Source organism: Equus przewalskii, chromosome 15 (genome assembly GCF_037783145.1).
Source record: "Equus przewalskii isolate Varuska chromosome 15, EquPr2, whole genome shotgun sequence".
In the NCBI taxonomy this organism is placed as follows: Eukaryota; Metazoa; Chordata; class Mammalia; order Perissodactyla; family Equidae; genus Equus; species Equus przewalskii.
The window spans coordinates 36,854,042-36,872,734 of NC_091845.1; the positions used below are offsets into that span (position 1 = coordinate 36,854,042).

The 18,693-nt window shown below is 51.7% G+C and overlaps 1 protein-coding gene and 1 pseudogene across 10 annotated transcripts in view; one reads left to right on the forward strand and one right to left on the reverse strand.

The window, feature by feature from the left end:
• DNAH1 (dynein axonemal heavy chain 1) overlaps positions 1 to 17,401 on the reverse strand; it is a 78,006-nt gene extending 60,605 nt beyond the window's left edge. For 3 of the 10 annotated variants that reach the window (XM_070575067.1, XM_070575066.1, XM_070575065.1), the window contains exons 1-8: positions 17,237 to 17,389; positions 12,854 to 13,229; positions 11,754 to 11,826; positions 9,308 to 9,482; positions 8,708 to 8,864; positions 7,672 to 7,804; positions 4,885 to 5,046; positions 4,045 to 4,297 (exon numbers count right to left, since the gene is read on the reverse strand). In XM_070575067.1, coding sequence (XP_070431168.1) covers positions 4,045 to 4,297; positions 4,885 to 5,046; positions 7,672 to 7,804; positions 8,708 to 8,864; positions 9,308 to 9,482; positions 11,754 to 11,826; positions 12,854 to 13,229; positions 17,237 to 17,382 — 1,475 coding nt within the window. In that variant the 5' untranslated portion in view covers positions 17,383 to 17,389. Of the gene's footprint in view, positions 1 to 4,044; positions 4,298 to 4,884; positions 5,047 to 7,671; positions 7,805 to 8,707; positions 8,865 to 9,307; positions 9,483 to 11,753; positions 11,827 to 12,853; positions 13,230 to 17,236 lie in introns of those variants that run through there. The other 7 variants (XM_070575064.1, XM_070575061.1, XR_011526940.1 and 4 more) reach the window with 6 other exon arrangements.
• On the forward strand, positions 1,334 to 1,829 carry LOC103546495 (peptidyl-prolyl cis-trans isomerase A pseudogene; annotated as a pseudogene).
• Positions 17,402 to 18,693: the final 1,292 nt, after the last annotated feature.

The window sequence follows — 18,693 nt, forward strand, 5'->3', positions numbered from 1 at the left end:
ACTTAAGAAATATGCAAAATCTATATGAGAATAGCTTGGAAGCACTCCTGAAAGACACAAAAGTAGACTTGAACAAACGGATGAATGTTTTTTATTCTTGGATAGGACAATTCAAGATCTTAAAGACGTTGGATGTACCTAAGATAATTTTAAAATATAATGAAATCCTAATAAAAATAGGAAGTATTTTTAAAATAGAGCTAGACAAGTTGATACTAAAGCTCACATGGGAAAATAAGTATGCAAATCCCTATCAAAATCCCAACAACATTTTTACAGAAATAGAAAAAAATCCATCCTAAAATTCGTATGGAATCTCAAGGGACTCCAAGCAGCCAAAACAATCTTGAAATTGAAGAACAAACTGAAAGGACTTACACTTCCTGATTTCAAAACTTACTACAAAGCTGCAGTTATCAAAACAGTGTGGTACTGGTATAAAGAGAGACATATGGACCAATGGAGAGGAATAGAGAGTTCACAAATAAATCCTCAAATACATGGTCAAATGATTTTCGACAAGGGTGCCAAGACCACTTAATGGGTGAAAAGACAGTCTTTTCAACACATTGTGCTGGGAAAGCTGGATATCCACGTGCAAAAACTGAAATGGGACCATACCATATACAAAATTATCTCAAAATGGATCAAAGATCAAAATGTAAGAGCTAAAACTATAAAACTCTAAGAAGAACACATAGGAAGAGGCTTCATGACATTGCATTTGGTAATGATTTCTTGTATATAACACCAAAGGCACAGGCCGACAAAAGGAAAAATAGACAAATTGAAATTCATCAAAATGAAAAATTTGATGTCCTAGTGACACAAAGGACACTATCCGACAGAATAAAAAGGCAACCCACGGAATGGGAGAAAATATTTGCAAATCGCCTATTCGATAAGGGATTAACATCCAAATATACAGAGAATTCCTAAAACTCAACAACAAAAAACAAACAACTGGATTCAAATGTAGGCAAAGGACTTGAATAGACATTTCTCCAAGGAAGGATATACAAATGGCCAATAAGCACATGAAAAGATGTTCAAAATCACTAATCATTAGGGAAATGCACATAAAAACCACAATGAGATACCACTTCACATTCATAAGGATGGCTATTATAAAGGAAAAAAAACAAACAGAAAATAACAAGTGTTGGTAAGGATGTGGGGAAATTAGAACACTGGTGCCCTCCTGGTGGGAATGTAAAATGGTGCAGCTACTATAGAAAACAGGATGATAGTTCCTCAAAAAATTAAAAATAGGGCTTTGTATACGTTGCCCGCACCACCTGGAGATGCCCCGGGCACCAGGCACCACCCCGCCATGGTCAACCTCACCCTTGTTCTTCCAACATTTGCCATCGACTGTGAGCCCTTGGGCTGTATATCTTCAAGCTGTTTGCAGACAAAATTCCAAAGACAGCAGAAAACTTTCATGTTCTAAGCACTGGGGAGAAAGGATTTGGTTATAAAGGTTTCTGCTTTCACAGAATTATCCCAGGGTTTATGGGCCTGGGTGGTGACTTCATATGCCACAATGGCACTGGCAGCAAGTCATCTACAGGGAGAAATTTCATGATGAGAATTTCATCCTGAAGCATATGGGTCCTGGCATCTTGTCCATGGCAAATGCTGGACCCAACACAAATGGTTCCCGGTTTTTCATCTGCACGGCCAAGATTAAGTGGTGGGGTGGCAAGCATGTGTTCTTTGGCAAGGGGAAAGAGGGCGTGAATACCGGGGAAGCCATGGAGCACTTTGGGTCCAGGAATGACAAGACCAGCAAGAAGCTCACCGTTGCTGACTGTGGACAACTATAATAAACTTGACTTGTCCTGTAACGTAACCAGCAGACCTTTCCTTCTGTAGCTCAGGAGAGTATCCCTCACTCCCATCTGCCCTCAATCACCTATGAACTTGGCGCTCTCACTGCAGTTCTTTGAGTTCCACATTTTCCTTATCCCTCTGCAAGTCTAGCTGACTTGCAGAGTTTAGTTTGTGATTAAGAAACAAAAACTATACAACAAAAATAGAATTCCCATATTATCTAGCAATTCTACCTCTGGTATATACCCAAACGAATAGAAAGGAGGGACATTAAGGGAGATTTGTATACCCATTGTCACAGCAACATTATTCACAATAATCAAAAGATAGAAACAAGCCAAGTGCCCACTGATGGATGAATGGATAGACAAAATGTGGTATACTCATATAATGGGAAATTATTCAGCCCTAAAAAGGAAGGAGATTTTGACACATACCACAACATGGATGAACCGTGAGGATATTATGCTAAGTAAAATAGGCCAGTTGCAAAAGGACAAATAGTATATGATTCTACACATATGAGGTACCCAGATTAGTCAAATTCATAGAGACAGAAAGTAGACAGGTGGTTTCTAGGGGCTGGGGAAGAGGGAATGGTGAGTTAGTGTTTAATGGGCACAGAGTTTCAATTCTGCAAGATTAACAAAGTTCTGTGGATGGATGGTGGTGATGGTTGCACAACGATGCGAATGTACTTAATGCCATTTTAAGCGAGCTGTACACTTAAAAGTGGTTAAAATGATAAATTTCATGTTATGTATATTTTACCACAACTTTTAAAAATGTGGATTGATTTCCAGAATGTATTGTAAGTAAAAAAAGCAAAGTGCAAAAGAATATCTATAGTGTGGTACTCTTCATGTAAGAAAGAAAGAGGTATAAGAAAATATACATGTGTCTGCTCATTTGTGCACAAAAAATACAGAAAGGATAAATCAGAAGCTAGTGATACTGGTTACCCATGGGCATGCAGTGGGAACAGACAAGAAAAGGTGGGAGATGTGAATAGGACAGAATGAATAGGAGTGGAGAAGACAGATGTCTGAGTATACCTTTTTGAGTAATATATTTTATACATATATATTATCTATATAGAGAGAAATATATAATATGTATCTATATTAAATATACTGAGCATATATGTACATTATATATACAACGTATATAATAATACATATTAGATAAAATATGTATAGACATTCAACATACATAAAATAAACGGACCAAGCTGTATTTCACCAAATGAACATATCCAACTGAAGTGGGTGGGAGGAACTAAACCAAGTAACTTTTGAAAATGGTATTTGGCTAAAGAGAAAAAGAACACTAAACAAATAAAGTCTACTTAGCAGGGTTTTTCTTCTAAAGGGTATAAATTAGCAATTTGAAACTACTTTCTGTGTATTCTAGGACTGAGCAAATAAGTAAACATACTATGAACAATGGGAGCCAGTTTTCTTCTGGAGAGAGAGGTAACAAATACGTATAAGTGAGAATGAGTACTGCAGTGTTAGAGTCAATTTGAAGGTATCAGCATGAACTCATGGTTTTTAACAGATAGATCAACAGAAAGATATAGAAACAGACACGGATGTGTGTGGAAGTTATATGAAATATAAGGCAATGTGATGTAATATAATAATAATGTAATATAATGTAATAGTGTATATATTTCTCAGATTTGTTTGGTCTAAGAGCCTCAAAACAATGATTTCCCAGCAGCAATGAGCACATCTAATGCCCAGATCTTGGCTTCTACATACCATTTCCCACCAAAAGGAATCAGGACTCCTGGGAGAAATAGCTGATTTCAGGACTGGGGCTGGGAAAGTACAAGATGAGCCCAGAACTTCTTGCTACGCCAAAAAGTAAGCATATGCTCAAAGAACAATAGATATATATCAGGACACAGGTATCAGCTTGAAGAGGCTCCCACTGGCCAAAGCTGGGACAATTTGAGCATCAAAATTAAAAAATGGTAGTAACAGATTATAACTCTTTGAATAAAATAAAAATCCATGAGTCCATATTGCCAATGAGAGATCTGGAGACGAACGAGAAATTGTTTGGGGCCCAAGAAGTCCATAGTGCAGTGGGTAAGACAGCCCCCAACAGACGAGCATGAAGGGAGCACTACTTCCCCCACAGGGCGGCTCCCTGGAGGAGGTGTTGTTTGGGCACAGGGAAGGGTTTGGGGGGACTCACAAGGGCCCTTTGCGCATCCGGGGCGTGCTCATGGTCCACTGCTTGATCTTGTTCAGGCTCTGCTCATTGAGGAGCCGCTGGCCCTCGGAGGGCATGCAGTCCACGTACAGGTTGCACAGCAGCAGTGCCTCCGTGTTCTTGCGCAGGGCATTGGCCTGGACCACACGCTGAGTGAACACGCGTGGGTCCTCAGCACAGAAGAGAAGCTGGATCCGTGGCACCCAGTACTGGCAGACTAGGAGGGGCAGCCTTCCTGGGGTTGGGTGGGAGGGAGAAGGGAACATGCTGTCTGGCTCTCCGGGCTGGAGCACCGGGTTCTAGCCTGGCTCTGCTGCTGATGCATGGTGGCCCTGAGTAAGCGGTTTCCCTTCTCTGACCCCTGTCACATCTGTGAAATGGGTATGATGACACTCCTTGCCCTCCCCACATCACAGGTTGCCATGGATGGATGTGAAAGTGCTTTGTAAACTGTCGAGAGCTGTGCACAGACAAGGAGTTACACAGAGATGGCTGTTCAAGTGCCCATTCCTTGTTGCCACAACTGGGACAGACATCACTAACTGAAGGGCCTTAGGCTCCTTCTCAACATCATGTGGAGAGCGGCACTGTCAGCTGCTCAGAGTTGGCATATCAAACAATGGCCATTTGCCTTTCCTGGGGTCTCTGAGTCATGGGTCCTCTGGTTTTCACTGGTCAGGGGACAGACAGCCACAGGACAAACAGAGCAAGGGAGAATTCAGATCTCAGCTGGCTGTGCCCTGGGTGGGGATTGGCCTCAGTCACAGGCCAGGCCTGGCCTGGGCTGGGGGTCTGCCTGGGGCAGGGGCAGAGAGCTTGTACCTTCAGCGGTAACCCCTCCATTCAGGATGGGCTTCCCCATCTCATCTCGCACCAAGCCATTCTCGTCAGTCTTGTGCACCAGGTACAGCTGCTTCTCCTTGTCATAATCCAGGACGCCGACCTTGCACCATTCATACTTCAGCTTCCGGCTCTTGGGGTCCTCTGAAACAGAAGGGAACCCACCAGTGCTCCCTGCCACGGGGCAGGTAGGGGCCTCTGAGTGTGGGCAGCAGGTGCTGGGAACAGGTCACAGAGATCATTAGGCTGGTCTCTTTCCCACCTGGATGATCCCCTCTGGCTCCAGCAGAGTAGGGGCCCTGCTTCCTCCCTGCTAAGCTGGCCTCTGGGGAACCCCTGGTGGTAGGAGGTGCCCGAAGGACCAGGCCTCTCTGCCCTTGTGCTCTGCATGACCCCATCGGGGCAGAGAGAGACACAGGCCAGCAGGCCTGGGATGGGAGGCAGGAAAGCCCCAAGCAAACAGAGACCTGGTGAGCATCCAATTGTAAAGGTCATCATGGCTGAGCTGGACCCCTTCAAGGTGGCCAAGGCCAGGGCGAAGCCCTCCCCATAGGCCACATGCAGCAGTGGAGCCCCTGGGCCCATCATTTCAGGACAGGGCTGGCGGGGGGAGGTCAGGGTAGAAGACTGCTGCCCTGCAATGGGTTCAGAGTGGCCTCAGGGCCTATTTGGTCAGGACGGGCCTCCCACCCACTGCCTGGGCTGAAAGCCTTCGCCCACTTCCCCAGCTCGCCTCCTGCCACTGCCTCCCCGACTCATTTCTCTCCAGCCACACTGGATGTCTAGCTATTCCTGTGACTTTGGAGCTTGCTCCTGCCTCAGGGCCTTTGCATTGCCTGTGCCCTTTGCTCAGGTCACCTCATTGCAGGTTTGTTCCCTGCTCAAGTGGCTTCTCTTTGGAGAAGCATCTCTGCCTAAAATAGCACCTTTGCCCTAAGCACTCTCTGACCTGTTACCTGCTTGTGTCCCCCCCAGAGCCCAAAGTCATGCTATGTAAGCACCCTGCCCTGGTTCTGACTGGCTTCCTCATGCTGGCATCAGCTCCCCAAGGGCAGGAGCGACTTTGTCTGGTCTTGGTCACAGCTGTGTCCCTGTATCTAGAACGGAGACTGGTACATAGTAGGTGCTCAGTAAACTTTTGTAGAAGGAAGATGCACATGGCATGGTGCCCGGAAGAGGAGGCCTCAACATGTAGTGGCTTAAAACAAACTGATGGGCTCTATAGGCTGGGCAAGAAAGAGGGGCTGCAATTCCGGGGAAATGCTCCCTGCTGGCTGATGCCAACAGACGTGTACAGGATGTTGCCGCGGTGTACCTCTCCAGCTTGGTTCTCTGTTTTCCTTTTTCCGTTTTCCTCTTCCCTTCCCTTCCTAGTAAGTTTCCTTTGTGAAAATGCTGACCTTGTCTTGGTTCAACTTAGAGGAAAAGATGTCACAAGAAGCCCCCAGGAGAAAACCAGGGGTCTCAGGCAGAAATGCTCCCTGCCAACCCTCCTCCCACTGGTGCTACGGCCCAAGGCCAGGGCCCTTGTGAAGGGCTGCAAGCAGAAGCTCTGCAGGGAGGCTGGCATTTGGTGCATTTAAGGTTAATGCAGCCCCAAACCTTCTGGTTTTATCACCAGGAATTGGAGATCTGGGAACAATTGAGTTAAATTATTTTTGTAATTAAGTCCAAAGTAAAGGGAACATTCTGGGCTTCTTGTCTAGTTCAAAGAAATTGATTCCAGCATTAACATGTTTTTAAATCGAAACTTAAACTTATAGCCTGCTCAACAGACTCACTGCAGGCCCCCTGGAGGTTGAGCAGTCTTAAAATCAGCATGGTTCTCACGATCTTCCTTCCCACCTGGGCGCTGGCCCACCAGGCCCCCTCCCAGCTCCACAGCAGTGTGTCCACCCACTGGGCGGGGAGCAGAGTGGCCCTCAGCCCTGCACTGGGGGACGGCCACCTCCAACCACCAAGCTTGTGACCCAGACCTTCCCGGGATGCCTGCACAGACACCAGCCATGCAGGCCAGGGTGGCAGCCCTGGAAGCTCACCCTGGCACTGTACCCGACAGCGGCAAACTGGAGAGAGCCTCCACGGGCCCCAGGGCAGACTTGGGGCCAAAGGAGAGCAGACACAGCCAAGGCCGAGATGCAGCAAATCTGTGCAGCATCAGTGTGGGTGTGATAGTAGTTGTGAATGGGAGACAGTAGGCATGTGAGTTCATGTTTGTGTGATGAAAATGTGCATATGAGTGCAACTTATGTGTGTGTGAGCTTGCTGGATGGTGTGTGAATGTGACAGTGAGTGTGCTTATGAGTGTGTTTGCAAGCAAGTGTGTGAATGTGAGTGTGTATGATAGCAGGTGTGTTGTCCATGTAGAGGTAAAAGCTGAGAGGTCACAGTTACAGCTGGAGCAATGGTGATTTCTGGGTAGTGGAATGGAAGGGCTTGAATTGTGCCCCTTATGCACATTTGAACATTTTCAATAAGCTTGCAATTTTTATTACTAATAAATCAAAGACTTTTTTTTAACACTAAACACCATCCAGTTGTCCCTTCTCTAGCCCTCCCACCAATGTAATCCCTGGTCCCTGCATCTCTTGCCCCTGTGTGGCCAGCCCCTTGGCCTGTATACCAGCGGGGAGGCCTCAAAAGGTGAGAACCCTCACTTCCCATGGCTGCCAGTCCCCAGGGCAGCCCAGGAGTTCAGGGCTGGGCTGCTGCCAGGACGGGATGGTGCAGACCAGGGTCCTGCCCCCTGCCCATGCTGGCCCTGCTCACCATGCCCCAGGAAGTCATCAGTGGGCAGGAGGGCTTTTCCAGGGACAGGTTTCCTGTCCTGAGACCCTGGCTCCAAGCCCATGTTGATCCACTCAGTGGGAGTCCGGCAGTCAAACTCTTCATTGTCAAACACCTAGAAGAAAGTAGCAGACTTTGGGAGGAGGTGGCTCACCCCTTGCTGGGCCTGAGTGGGCTGGGCATCCCAGAGGATGGGGGTGCCTAAGGAGGCTCCTCTCCAGATGCAGGAGCTGCCAATTGGGGACCAGGGGGCTGAGTGCCTCCTCTGCTGCTCACAGGGGTCTGTGGGGTCTGGCCCTGTGAGGTTCAGACAGAAGGGTATCTGGGGACTCAAAGCAGACTATAGGCTCTCTCTCCCACTGTCCAGGATCGTCCAGCTCAGGCCTGAGGGAAGAGGTGACCCTTGGATTTTGCTGAGCACCCCACCCAGACTGGAGATTCAGGGTGTGAGGAGGCCAACCTTAGTAGGATGATATGCATTTGGATTCCACTCTGCCTCCCCAGAGGGACCTCCAGGCAAGAGACACGCAGGGTCATGGAGAGGAAGGGCAGGCAGACAGGTGAAAGCCAGAGCAGGCTATGCTCCCTCTTACTCCTCCCTGGACTCAGTTTCCCCATATCAGTACCCCAGAGGGGCTACAATAATGCCCTCCTCCACCCTACATCTCCCCATCTCAGTGAGCCCAGAAGTGGTGGTCAAGGAGGCCTGTACACTACTTCACAGTCCAACTGCGCTGCTTCTTGGTGCCTGTGGGTGGGGCGGGGGCAGAGGTCACGCATACAGGTGGCCCTGGCTCGCAGGGAAGAAGCAGAGGATCAGTATCCCAGGGGGCCTGGGATCCCTCCTGCCCTAGCCTAGGATGCTCGAAACCCCTAGGAGGGCTCTGATGATGCAGTTGCCCTGTTTGACAAGTGAGCGTTTGTGACTGCCATGGGATCTTCTTTCAGGTCTGATCCCTCAGCTGGGGTCCTGCACACCCATCTCTGACCATCAGCCCTCCATGGAAGCTGGTCTCACCTTCAGTGGGAGATAGACGGGAAAGAGAGGGTCGTGGCCCTGCTCAATGGTCTGGGGGTGGTGGGGGTCTGGGTGCCTGGGCATGAGCTTGTTGGAGTCAATGCCCTCATTGGCCAGCAACTGCTCGATGTCCAGGCTCAGGTACAGCCGCTTCCTCCTGGCCAACGGAGACGAGGGGATCTCACAACAGCTCGGCTCACATGAGGTGGCTCCACGGGTGTCAGCAAAGGCCCAGGGGGTCACGGGGGTAGGGGTGTGGTCCAAGGACCTCTCCAGGGCCCTCCACCCCCTGGGGCTCATCAGGAAGTGATGTGGTGGCTGGGGCTGGTGTTCCAGGCCCCAACCGTCCTTCAGTCCTGCCTGGCATTCCACTACATTGACATAAATGCCACCCTCCCCAATTCCACAGCAAGGGGGGTAATTTGTTCCTATTAAGAAAACAAAGAGCTAGAAGATTTGATTTGAACACTTGCACACAGACCCATTTTAGTAACCTCTGTCCTGAGGATGGTCACCTAGTGGCTTGCCGTCCCTCACCCCTCGAGGTGGGCAGACACTGCCTCCCAGAGGACAGGCCCTCCCACAGCCCCCGAGCCGTACCTCTCAATCTCAGTCTTGCGGGGGCACTGGCCTGGCAGCACCAGGAAGGGCACCTGCACCTTGGGCTCATAGGCCTGCAGCGGGAAGTCAGTCTGGGTGAGCAACTGTGTAGTGGACCCAATGCGCTGCTGCTCCAGGCGCTTCTCGAAGTCCTCAGGAATCTCAAAGGTTCTGACTACAGGTGGAGGCAGGGGCAGGAGCTGCAGGGACTCAGGCAGGGGCCCAACATCCCCCAACACAAAGTGCTAGGCAGGAACCAGGTGTGCAGCTTTAGGGCATGGGAAGCTCAGAGCTTGCCTGTGGCCAGGTAGTGGCAGGGAGAAGCCAGATATGGCACCAAGTACTGGAAGGAGTGCAAGCCTAGAGGGCCGAGGGCCTCTGGAAGGTCTGTTTTGGTTCTGCTCTCCCTGCTCAGAGCCAGCATGCTGGACCATTCCCCTCCACGCCCCCCACGAGCCCAGAACCAGCCGCCTTTGCTCAAGCCAGATGGTGAATCAAACTACCAGCGAGGATTACAACTGGACAGGAAGACGAAATGGCAGCTCCCTACACGTCTGGTGTGGGTTCCTGCCACCCCTACCCCAGAGGTCCTCCTAAGCATATCAAAGTCTGAATGCCATTCACTCCCTGGGACCATTTTCAGACTCGAGGCATCCTGGATACTGAGGGAGTGGGTGGCACCATCACCCTGGTCCCGTGGGACCCTCAAGTCACAAAATGGCCACTTCTACTTAGAAAACCAGGGCAGACAGAAGCTTCCATTTAGGTCTGAGGGCAGGGGAGTTGGTGGAGAGAAACTCATTGATAGGGTGACCATTCCAGTTTGCCCAGGGCTGAAGGACTCACGATGTTAAGTGGAAAGGAAAGTCCAAGGCAAAACAAGACCAAAGAACTGGCGAAAGGGTGTGTGGGAATATGCTTCTGGAGATGAACCACCTTTCCAGGGGCTGGGTAGGCTCAGGACAGCTCAGTGATGGCCCCCGTTCACTCTCCTGGGAGGCCCTGAGCCTCCTAGGGCCTCACCACCTCTCTGGGATCAAGAGGTAATCACACTGCAGGAAAGTCCACCTTGGAGGTACCTTCTGGGGCTCCACAGAAGCCTCTAGAGGCTCAGCAGAGGCCATCCACTTTCAGCTGAAGTCCACTCTCTCACCAGAGCTGTCAGGTGCTCGGGGAACCCCAAGGCACCAAAAATGCCTGGCCAAGAAGGCAGTTTTTAGACCCATAATCATCTGCTCTGGAGCCTGTGGGTCCCTGGCACCACTCCACTTCCAGGACCATGGGCTTCTGGGCCTGGCCCTGCATCTCAGGGGGTAGAAGGAGCCAGAGTGAGAACAGCAAAGCCTGGCCTCTGGCCCCTGCTGCGTTCATGAGCCCTAGGCAGGCTTCTCAGGCTCTTCACTTCACCTTCTGGCAGCAGAGTGTACTTCTGTTGCTGGCTGCCAAGAACCTGACTGCCACCACTCTGTGGTGTTCTGGGGCTGCTTTTTCTCATGTGGGTGGGGCTGCAGAGCTGCTGACCATCCCCACCCCAACCCCCACCATGGATGGTAGGAGCACCATTCCCAGCACCCCTACAGCCCTTAGATCTGTGGCTGGTAACCATTTTCTAGGCCACAGATACTTGAGAGACTGTTGAACACAATTGGCTGGATCCTCAGATCACTGTACAAATGCACATACATGTGATGGTTCCTGTGCCACTTTTGGGGATTCACAGACTCCGTGAGACCCATAGGGCCTGAAAGGACTAATCTGGGCAATGCCAGCAAGGAACCAGGCCTCTTCTGGGGTTAGAGAGGAGAGGCAGACAGCTGGGACCATGGGACATCTGAGCCCAATCAAAGGGGGCGTCCTGTCTGCTGGCCATGTGGGAGGGCCCCTCCCCCATTTCCCCACCGCCACTCAGGGCCCCACCCTGCTTGCTGCCTCTCCTAGAGCCACTGTATTCTTCCCTCTGCCACTGGAGATGGCCCCACACCTGCAGACCTGCCCCAGTCCTTACAAGACTCATCCCAGAGCCTGAGAAGAGAGTCATCCTTCCCACTTTCAGCAAAGATCTCCTGGGTACCCACCTGACTAGGTGCTGGGGCCCCAGCGGGGAACAACTCAGACACAGCCTCACCTCCTTCAAGTCCACATTCCAGGGGAGGCAGAAAACACACATGTAAATGCCCAACTGTCCCCAACTGCGCAGAGAGAACCGGGGCCCTGGCCCTCAGCAGCCCCAACCCAGCGTGGTGCCCTTGTCACAGCTCTGCTATGATAAAGCAGCTGTGGCTCACTGAGCGAGCACTCATTGTGAGCTTGCAAAGCACCTTATCTCTTGTTGTCCCATTTTACAGTTGAGGAAACTAAGACCCTCAGCTGAGAAGAGACAATCTCCCTGAGGCCAGAGGCCCTGCTTCCAAATGCACCCACTCACCCAGCCCTCCTGGGCACTGACCTTTTGGGGTGAACTTGTCAAGGTCGGCCTGCCTCAGGAGGTCCTGGTTCATGCTGGGGCCACGGCATACTTCCTAAAACCAAATCCCAGAGCTCTGAGGGAGCATAAACATCCAGGGGACCAGGCAGGACCTTGGAGGGACCCCCAAGGCCAGGTGTCTCTCCCAAGCCCACCAAGAAGCCCCCCAGGGCCACAGGGGTGGGGAAGAACCAGTGAGTTCACACATTCCTCATTCAGAGGCCACAGTGGGCTATAAGGTGTGGCTACCTGGGACACCCCCAGCCCCTCCCCATTCTTGTCCTGCATAGCTCCCCTCCTCACTCTGAGAATACTCCTGATGTGTGTCCAAGGGCTGAGCCATAGAGGTACTGAGAGGACAGCAGGTGTCTCTGCACGTACCTCCCCTCCCAAGGGCCACTCTGGCACCCCTGGCGTAGTGGGTATCAGTGAGTCCTCATCCTCTCTCTTGGCCCCCTCCCCTGCCTAAAACCTTGCTAAAGCTGCCCAGGACCCACAGGGCTCTATGAACTCTCCCCTAGTGATCCCCTCTCCAGCCTCCCCCTGCCCCCAGCCTCCATCTCTCCTCTCACATTCTACCTTCCTCCTCCACATGGGCCACAGCCTCTGTCAGGGACCCCAAGCCATTGTACCTACTGTTCCCCCTGCCCGGAACACTCCCCTTGCCCCCATCTTACCCAGCAAACTCATACCTATCTCTTAGATCTCAGCAGGATGCCACCTTGTCCAAGGACCCCCTTCCCAACCAGAGCTGGAAGGGGGAGACTCCCCCACCAAAGCCATTGCCCCTTGACAATAGAGACATGGATGTCTCATCCTCGCTGTCACCAGTGCTCAGTCCAGGGTCTGTCACACAGCAGGTGCTCAGTAATGGATCATTGCGTGAATGGACAGATGGGTGGATGGTCAGAAGGATGGATGGAGGGGGGGAGCAAATGAATGGATGGACAAATTGCTAGAGAGACAGATGGATAGAGATAGATGGATGGATAAGTAAACAAATGGATTGATGGATGGATGGATGAGTGAATGGAACCCACAAGGAGGGCTTAGGCTTGGTAGGGGACAGCTGCCACACTCACCCCAAGTTGAGCCAATGTTCCAGGGCTGAGGATGTCAGAGTAGAACCCACGCTGCTTCATCAGGGGGTACCTCTTATCAGTGCCTGTCAGGGGCAACTTCCGGGGCTGCCCCAAGTCTGAGAGCATAGGTGGGGCCAGGGGTAAAGGTGGGGGCTTGGGGAGAGGGCTTGGAGGAGGCTTCTCTGACCCAGAATATGGTCCCGGCAGAATCGTCCCCGGGTTGTGCTCTAGGCCTGCACGAGTCCTCCCCAGACTGCACTCGGGGCCTGCACGAGTACCGCTGCACTCTGGGCCTCCAGGCGTCCTTCCTGGACTGCAGCCTTCTCTGTTAGGCGGCTCCATGCTGCTTCTTAGGGCAATGCCCCAGGGAGAGCTCCTAGGAGAAGGTACTGGTGTCACTGGGCCCTTGCCAGCCTCTGCTCAGCCCCAGGGGCACCAGGATACAGCAATGCCTAGTCTGCCACCTTGCAACAAGCCCCAGCCCCTATGCATGAAATCAGAAGAGGGGGTGGGGAGGGAGCAAGCCGTCTCCTTCTAATCTGGACAGATGCACAGTGCCAGAAGGGTCCCCACCAGGAGACAGTGGGACCTTCCTAGGATGTTGCAGGTGAGAAATGAGCCCCCAGAGTCAGGGGCTGAGCAAGAGCAGTCTGGGACGCTCTGCAGATGCCCCCACCCCAGTGCATCCTTCTGCACTTGCCCACCCCGTTCTCCCCCATGTTAGAGAACAAGCCCTGGCTTCTCACAAGGGGAGACAAGGAGGGCAGCCCAGAGCTCACTCATTCAATGAAGAGCCCTGTTTGATTTTCCCGAAAATGACTTTCAGCTGGAGGCAGCCCTGGTGCCGCCCACCCCCCCCCCCCCAGGCCAGTCCTAATGGACTGCCCTGCCTCTCCCCAGCGTGGAGCCTGCGTCCCCACCCATGCCTGCCCTCCCGCCATAGTCCAGAAGCCAGAGGACTACCTCCCCAGAGGGACCCTGACCCTCCTTTGGCCCACAGATCCCACTGTCAGTGACAGAACGATATTTACCCACCCTGGTTCTCAGGGTCAGCCCAGCTCAGGAAATATACACCCTCCTGCCTCCCCAAAGGGAGCAGCAGATGCGCCACTGGGTTGCATGCACATCTACCATCCCAAGGACAAGAGTTTGCAGAGTTTTCAGTGTGGAATGAGCAAGCCCTTGCAAAGCCACTGTTGGTTTTGGCTACCTCAAAATGCATCACCGGGGGAACTCCTCGGTCAGGGGAGAGTTACAAGAAATTGGACAAGGGTATGGGGAAGAAGAGGTTCTCATGTAATGTCAGTGGAAAAATAAAAAGGGAGTGAGTCTCCAATTATCACAATAAAAATGTCAATTAAAAGAAGCGAGGAGCATCTATTTTTTTTAAATGCTATGGGGTTTTTTCTATGTCAGTCTTGTGCCCGGAAACCTTATTTTTTTTTTTAAAGACTGGCACCTGAGCTAACAACTGTTGCAAATCTTTTTTTTTTCTGCTTTTTCTCCCCAAATCCCCCAAGTACATAGTTGTATATTTTAGTTGTGGGTCCTTCTAGTTGTGGCATGTGTGATGCCGCCTCAGCATGGCATGGTGCCATGTCCGCGCCCAGGATCCGAACAAGCGAAACTCTGGGCCCCTGAAGCAGAGCATGCAAACTTAACCACTCGGCCAGCCGGCCCTGTGGGGCCAGTGGCGGGGGGGATCTTAACAAAAGGAAATAGGGGCCTGGCCTATCCCGCTTCCCACCCCAGCATACTGGAACAAAGCAGCCAGGAGCTTGCAGTACAACCCACTCTTTTGGCTGGGTTTGTGCTCTGTCATCTCCATTTTAGACACCCGGTGGGACTGGCCAGTGTAGGCCCCCTATTGCATCACGCCGGGGGAATCTTGCCTGGACTGATCTGAAAGGCGGGGTGGGCAGCCAGGGCTGTCTGGAGCAAAGCTCAGCCTGCAGCTGCTGAGTCCATTTCTAAGAAGGGGGTGGTGAGTTGGCAAGACCACTTGAGGGACCATAAAGGGCAGATGGGGCTCTGGCAGAAAGCCTCAGACTCTGAGACCAAAGGCTGACCAGCTTCGAGCCAGTCAGGTGTGTCTCTCCAGAACTCTGCTCCTTGAATCTACTCTCTGGTGGCCAGCCACCCCCCAGGGCAGGTGCTGAAAACAATGCTGAGTCTGGCCCACCTGTCTGACAGTCACCAGCCCTTCCCAGAGCACCCTAAAGGACAGCGGACCCACTTGGCTCAGCCTCATCATGGCTGCAAACCCACAGACGTCTGCCTCGTCTTTGAACAAAATCACTAAACAGAGCAGGCCTTGGCGAGGCAGGTCCCCGCTCCACAGAAAGGCATTCCGTTCCCTGGTTTCTCCAGCTCTCAAATGGGTTTGAATATGCTTGGCTGCTTCCTGGTGTATTATAAGGCTCAGCAGAGATAACAGATGCAGAAATGTCCAGTGTCGCTGGGGGTAAAAGGCGTGTGTGATGGGGAGATTTTCTGCCCCTGTGAGCCCTTTCCCTCTGGGCAGGTAGGCAGAGAAGGATGCAGGCATGTCCCGAGAAGGAAGGAGTGAGAGTGAGCTGCAAACCCAGCACCCTGTCTCCCCTCCATCCCACAGTCCTTCACAAGGATCGATGGCTCCCCTCTGGTCCCACCTCAGCTCTGGGCACCTGTACATTGCCAGTGTGCACAGGACCTGTGACAGACTCACAGAAAGACCTCTGCCTCCTGTCGTAGCCCCATGGGTGATGGCAGCCTCTGCATGGGAATGAGCATGGCTGGCAAGGGGGAAGAGGACATGGTTCCCAACAAGCCCTCTGCCGGTCACTCTGGCACTCTCCTTCATTTGTGTAAGGGAACTGACCAGTAAGATGGCAGGGATGGCCCTGGTAAGCACACTGTTGGGAATGGTGAATTTATTAGGGGCTTAGATGTAGTTCACACATCATCTCATTTAAATCTCTGAGGTGGGAACTGAGACTATCCTCATTTCTCAGAGGTGGGGAAAACAGGGCTCAGAAAGGTTGTGACCTGAGCAAGGTCACACAGCCAGTAAGAGGCACAGTCGGAGTTTGAACCCAAGTTATTCTTTCTCCCATCAGATCACCTGGGAGCCCTCTTAGCTTGAGCTAGAGGAAGCTTCAGTGGGATTCACTGCCATTCAACCCCATGTGACCCAACCACCTGCCAGGCACTGGGCTGAATGGACACAGATGAACAAGGGGATCTGACCCTCACAACAGGTACTACCACTATCACCAATCCACAAACAAGGAAACTAAGGTCTAGAGAAGTCAGGAAACTTGCAAAGGACACACAGCCAAGAACCGGCAGACCAGAATGGAAACTGAGGTCTTCACCTCTGGCTGACCCAAAGGTCCATGTCCCTAGCACCTCAACGGTGGTTCTCAAACTCTGCACCCAGGAGCCCTGAGGCACTGCAGAGTGAGCGCCTGTAGGGACGGGGATCTAAGAGGAGGGCTTCTAGATCACCCAACCCCCATTCAACAAGGACTCTGCACCTTTATCTATCTTCAAACACCAGGGTTCTGTCTAAGATCTCATTGGACAAATGGATCTGCAGCTTAAGAGATTTTGGAAGTCTCTGTCCTTTATGGGGCTACCTGGCAAACAACCATGTGGGTGGTAATAACCCCACAGGCTTGGGGTTCTTGCCACCTTTTTGGAGCACTCACCTGATGTGACCGCCTCTGAGTTCCCACAGTTGTCTGACGCCCCTCCCTCCAGGGAACATCTACCTGTGTTATATGTGCACATGAGGGCTGCAAATGCAGGAATTTTTGAGTATCATTGATCTCTGGAACCTCCTTGGCACTTGGCACAGGACTGGCACCGGCTTGGCACTCAGTAGGTGCCTAGACAGTGTTTGCCAAGTGGTTGTGTGAATGAATGAACGGATGGATGGAGTGAGGAAAGAAAAGAAGTTGATCTCTGCAACAACTTTGTGAGTTAGCTGCAGCATCGCTCTGCAAATTTACACATGGGGACGCTGAGGACTAAGAGGACTAAGAGACTGGAGGCAGTGAGCTGGATCAGGAGAGGGACTGGTTGGCTGATGAGGACCTAGTCTCCTTCCCTGCACGGCCTTTAACGGGAGCGGGAGGGGGCTGCATTCTCAGCATGGGGGGTGGGGCCCAAAAAACCAGTCTGGTAACTACAGGACTTATCTGCAACGTTGTTTAAAAGTGTACCCTACTCCTTTCCCATTGGCCAAGCCTCGGGAAACTGGGACCGCAGACTCGTGGGCAGGGATGTGGACCGGGAGGGCGTTCTCCTTCCTGTCCACTCGCCCTCTGCGCCTTATCGAGGTCCGCCTGCCCATGCTCGCCCCGTCATCCCTCGGCCCCACCGGCTCCACCAACCTACCGGCTCCACAGCGCAGCGCGGGGTCTGGCGGCCCGTCTCCAGGGAGGGACGCTGGGCCCGTTGCTAAGGGGCGGGACCATCCGGTACAGCGGGGTCGAAGCTTCCGTCCGAGAACCTCCCCTGGTCGGCACCGGCCTCCCCCACATTCTCTGGGACTTGGTTCCTCCCACCCAGGACTTACGGCTCCCCCTCCCGTCCCTGCCTGGGCCGCGTCCGGAGCGGGGGATGGAGGCCGGCCACGGGAAGTGTCGCCCTCTAGACTCTAAAATCCAGGCTCCACTGCCCATCTTCCCTACCAGACTCTTCTGGAGTAAGAGACAAAATGGCCGGATATAGTGCGAGAACTTTGATTGAAATCTGGTTTAAGAAAAAAATAGTAATAGTTTGGGGGAGAAAAATTGGGGAAATTTATGAATGGGAAATTCGTATTCAAGCCACAGCTGCAAGACCGATGGTCCCTTCTGGTCCTCCGGAGGCTCGGCGTAGCCACACCCACCTACCGGCCACGGGGCTCCTCATCCTTCTCAGGGCGGGCAGTGGCTGCTCCTGCCCCCTTCGCTGGTCTCAGGCGCCCATCTCTTCCAATGCCCTGGCATGGGTTCAGGCTTTGATCCTCCTGCCTGTCCCTGATATTGAATTATTGTTAATTTTCTTAGATGTGATGATGGTATTGTGGTTATATAGGAGACTGTCCTTGTCTTAGCTGATGTGGGCTAAGAATTTCAGGACAAATGTCAGGATGTCTGTTGCTGCGACTTCCTTTCAAATGGTTCAGCAAAATTTATATATAGATAAGTATAGATAGGACATAAAGCAAACATGGTCCAATACTAACAATTAGAGAATCTGAAAGTTTACAGATATCTAATGTACCGGTCTTTCCATTTTTCTTTAAGGAAAAGAGGTAGGTTGCAAACCAAAAGAAAATTTAAAAATCACCTCACAGCAACCTGAGAACCCCCGGCCAGAGACTTCTCAGAAGTGGCCCCATTTCATAGGCGGGAAAACTGAGGCTCAGGAAGACAGGTTAGTGTTGGAGGTAGTAGGACCTGATGCTCATTATGCAAATATCCAATTCTATTTGACATTTTAGCAATGCTGGCTTGGTGCCAGGTCTGTGCTGGGCACTAAGTTTCCAGATTTGAATGGGACCCTGTCCCTACCATGAAATGTCTGTTGAATGGGAGAGCCAGAGAGACCAGGCCACAAAGAGCCCAAAGGCAGTGTATAAGCTGTCACTGGAGACAGTGGTTCAGCTTTGCACAGGCTTCTGCTCCCTCTGTTCAGAACATCTCTCTCCACTCCTACTCCTGGCCAACTCCTAGTCATCCTTCAAGACGTGATGCTAGTGCAACCTTTCCTGAGCCCAAACCATGGTTTCATTTGCTTGTCTTGTTGGCATTCACACAGTAGTTACTCAGTGACCACTGTGGAAGGAAGGAAGGAGTGTGAGGGGG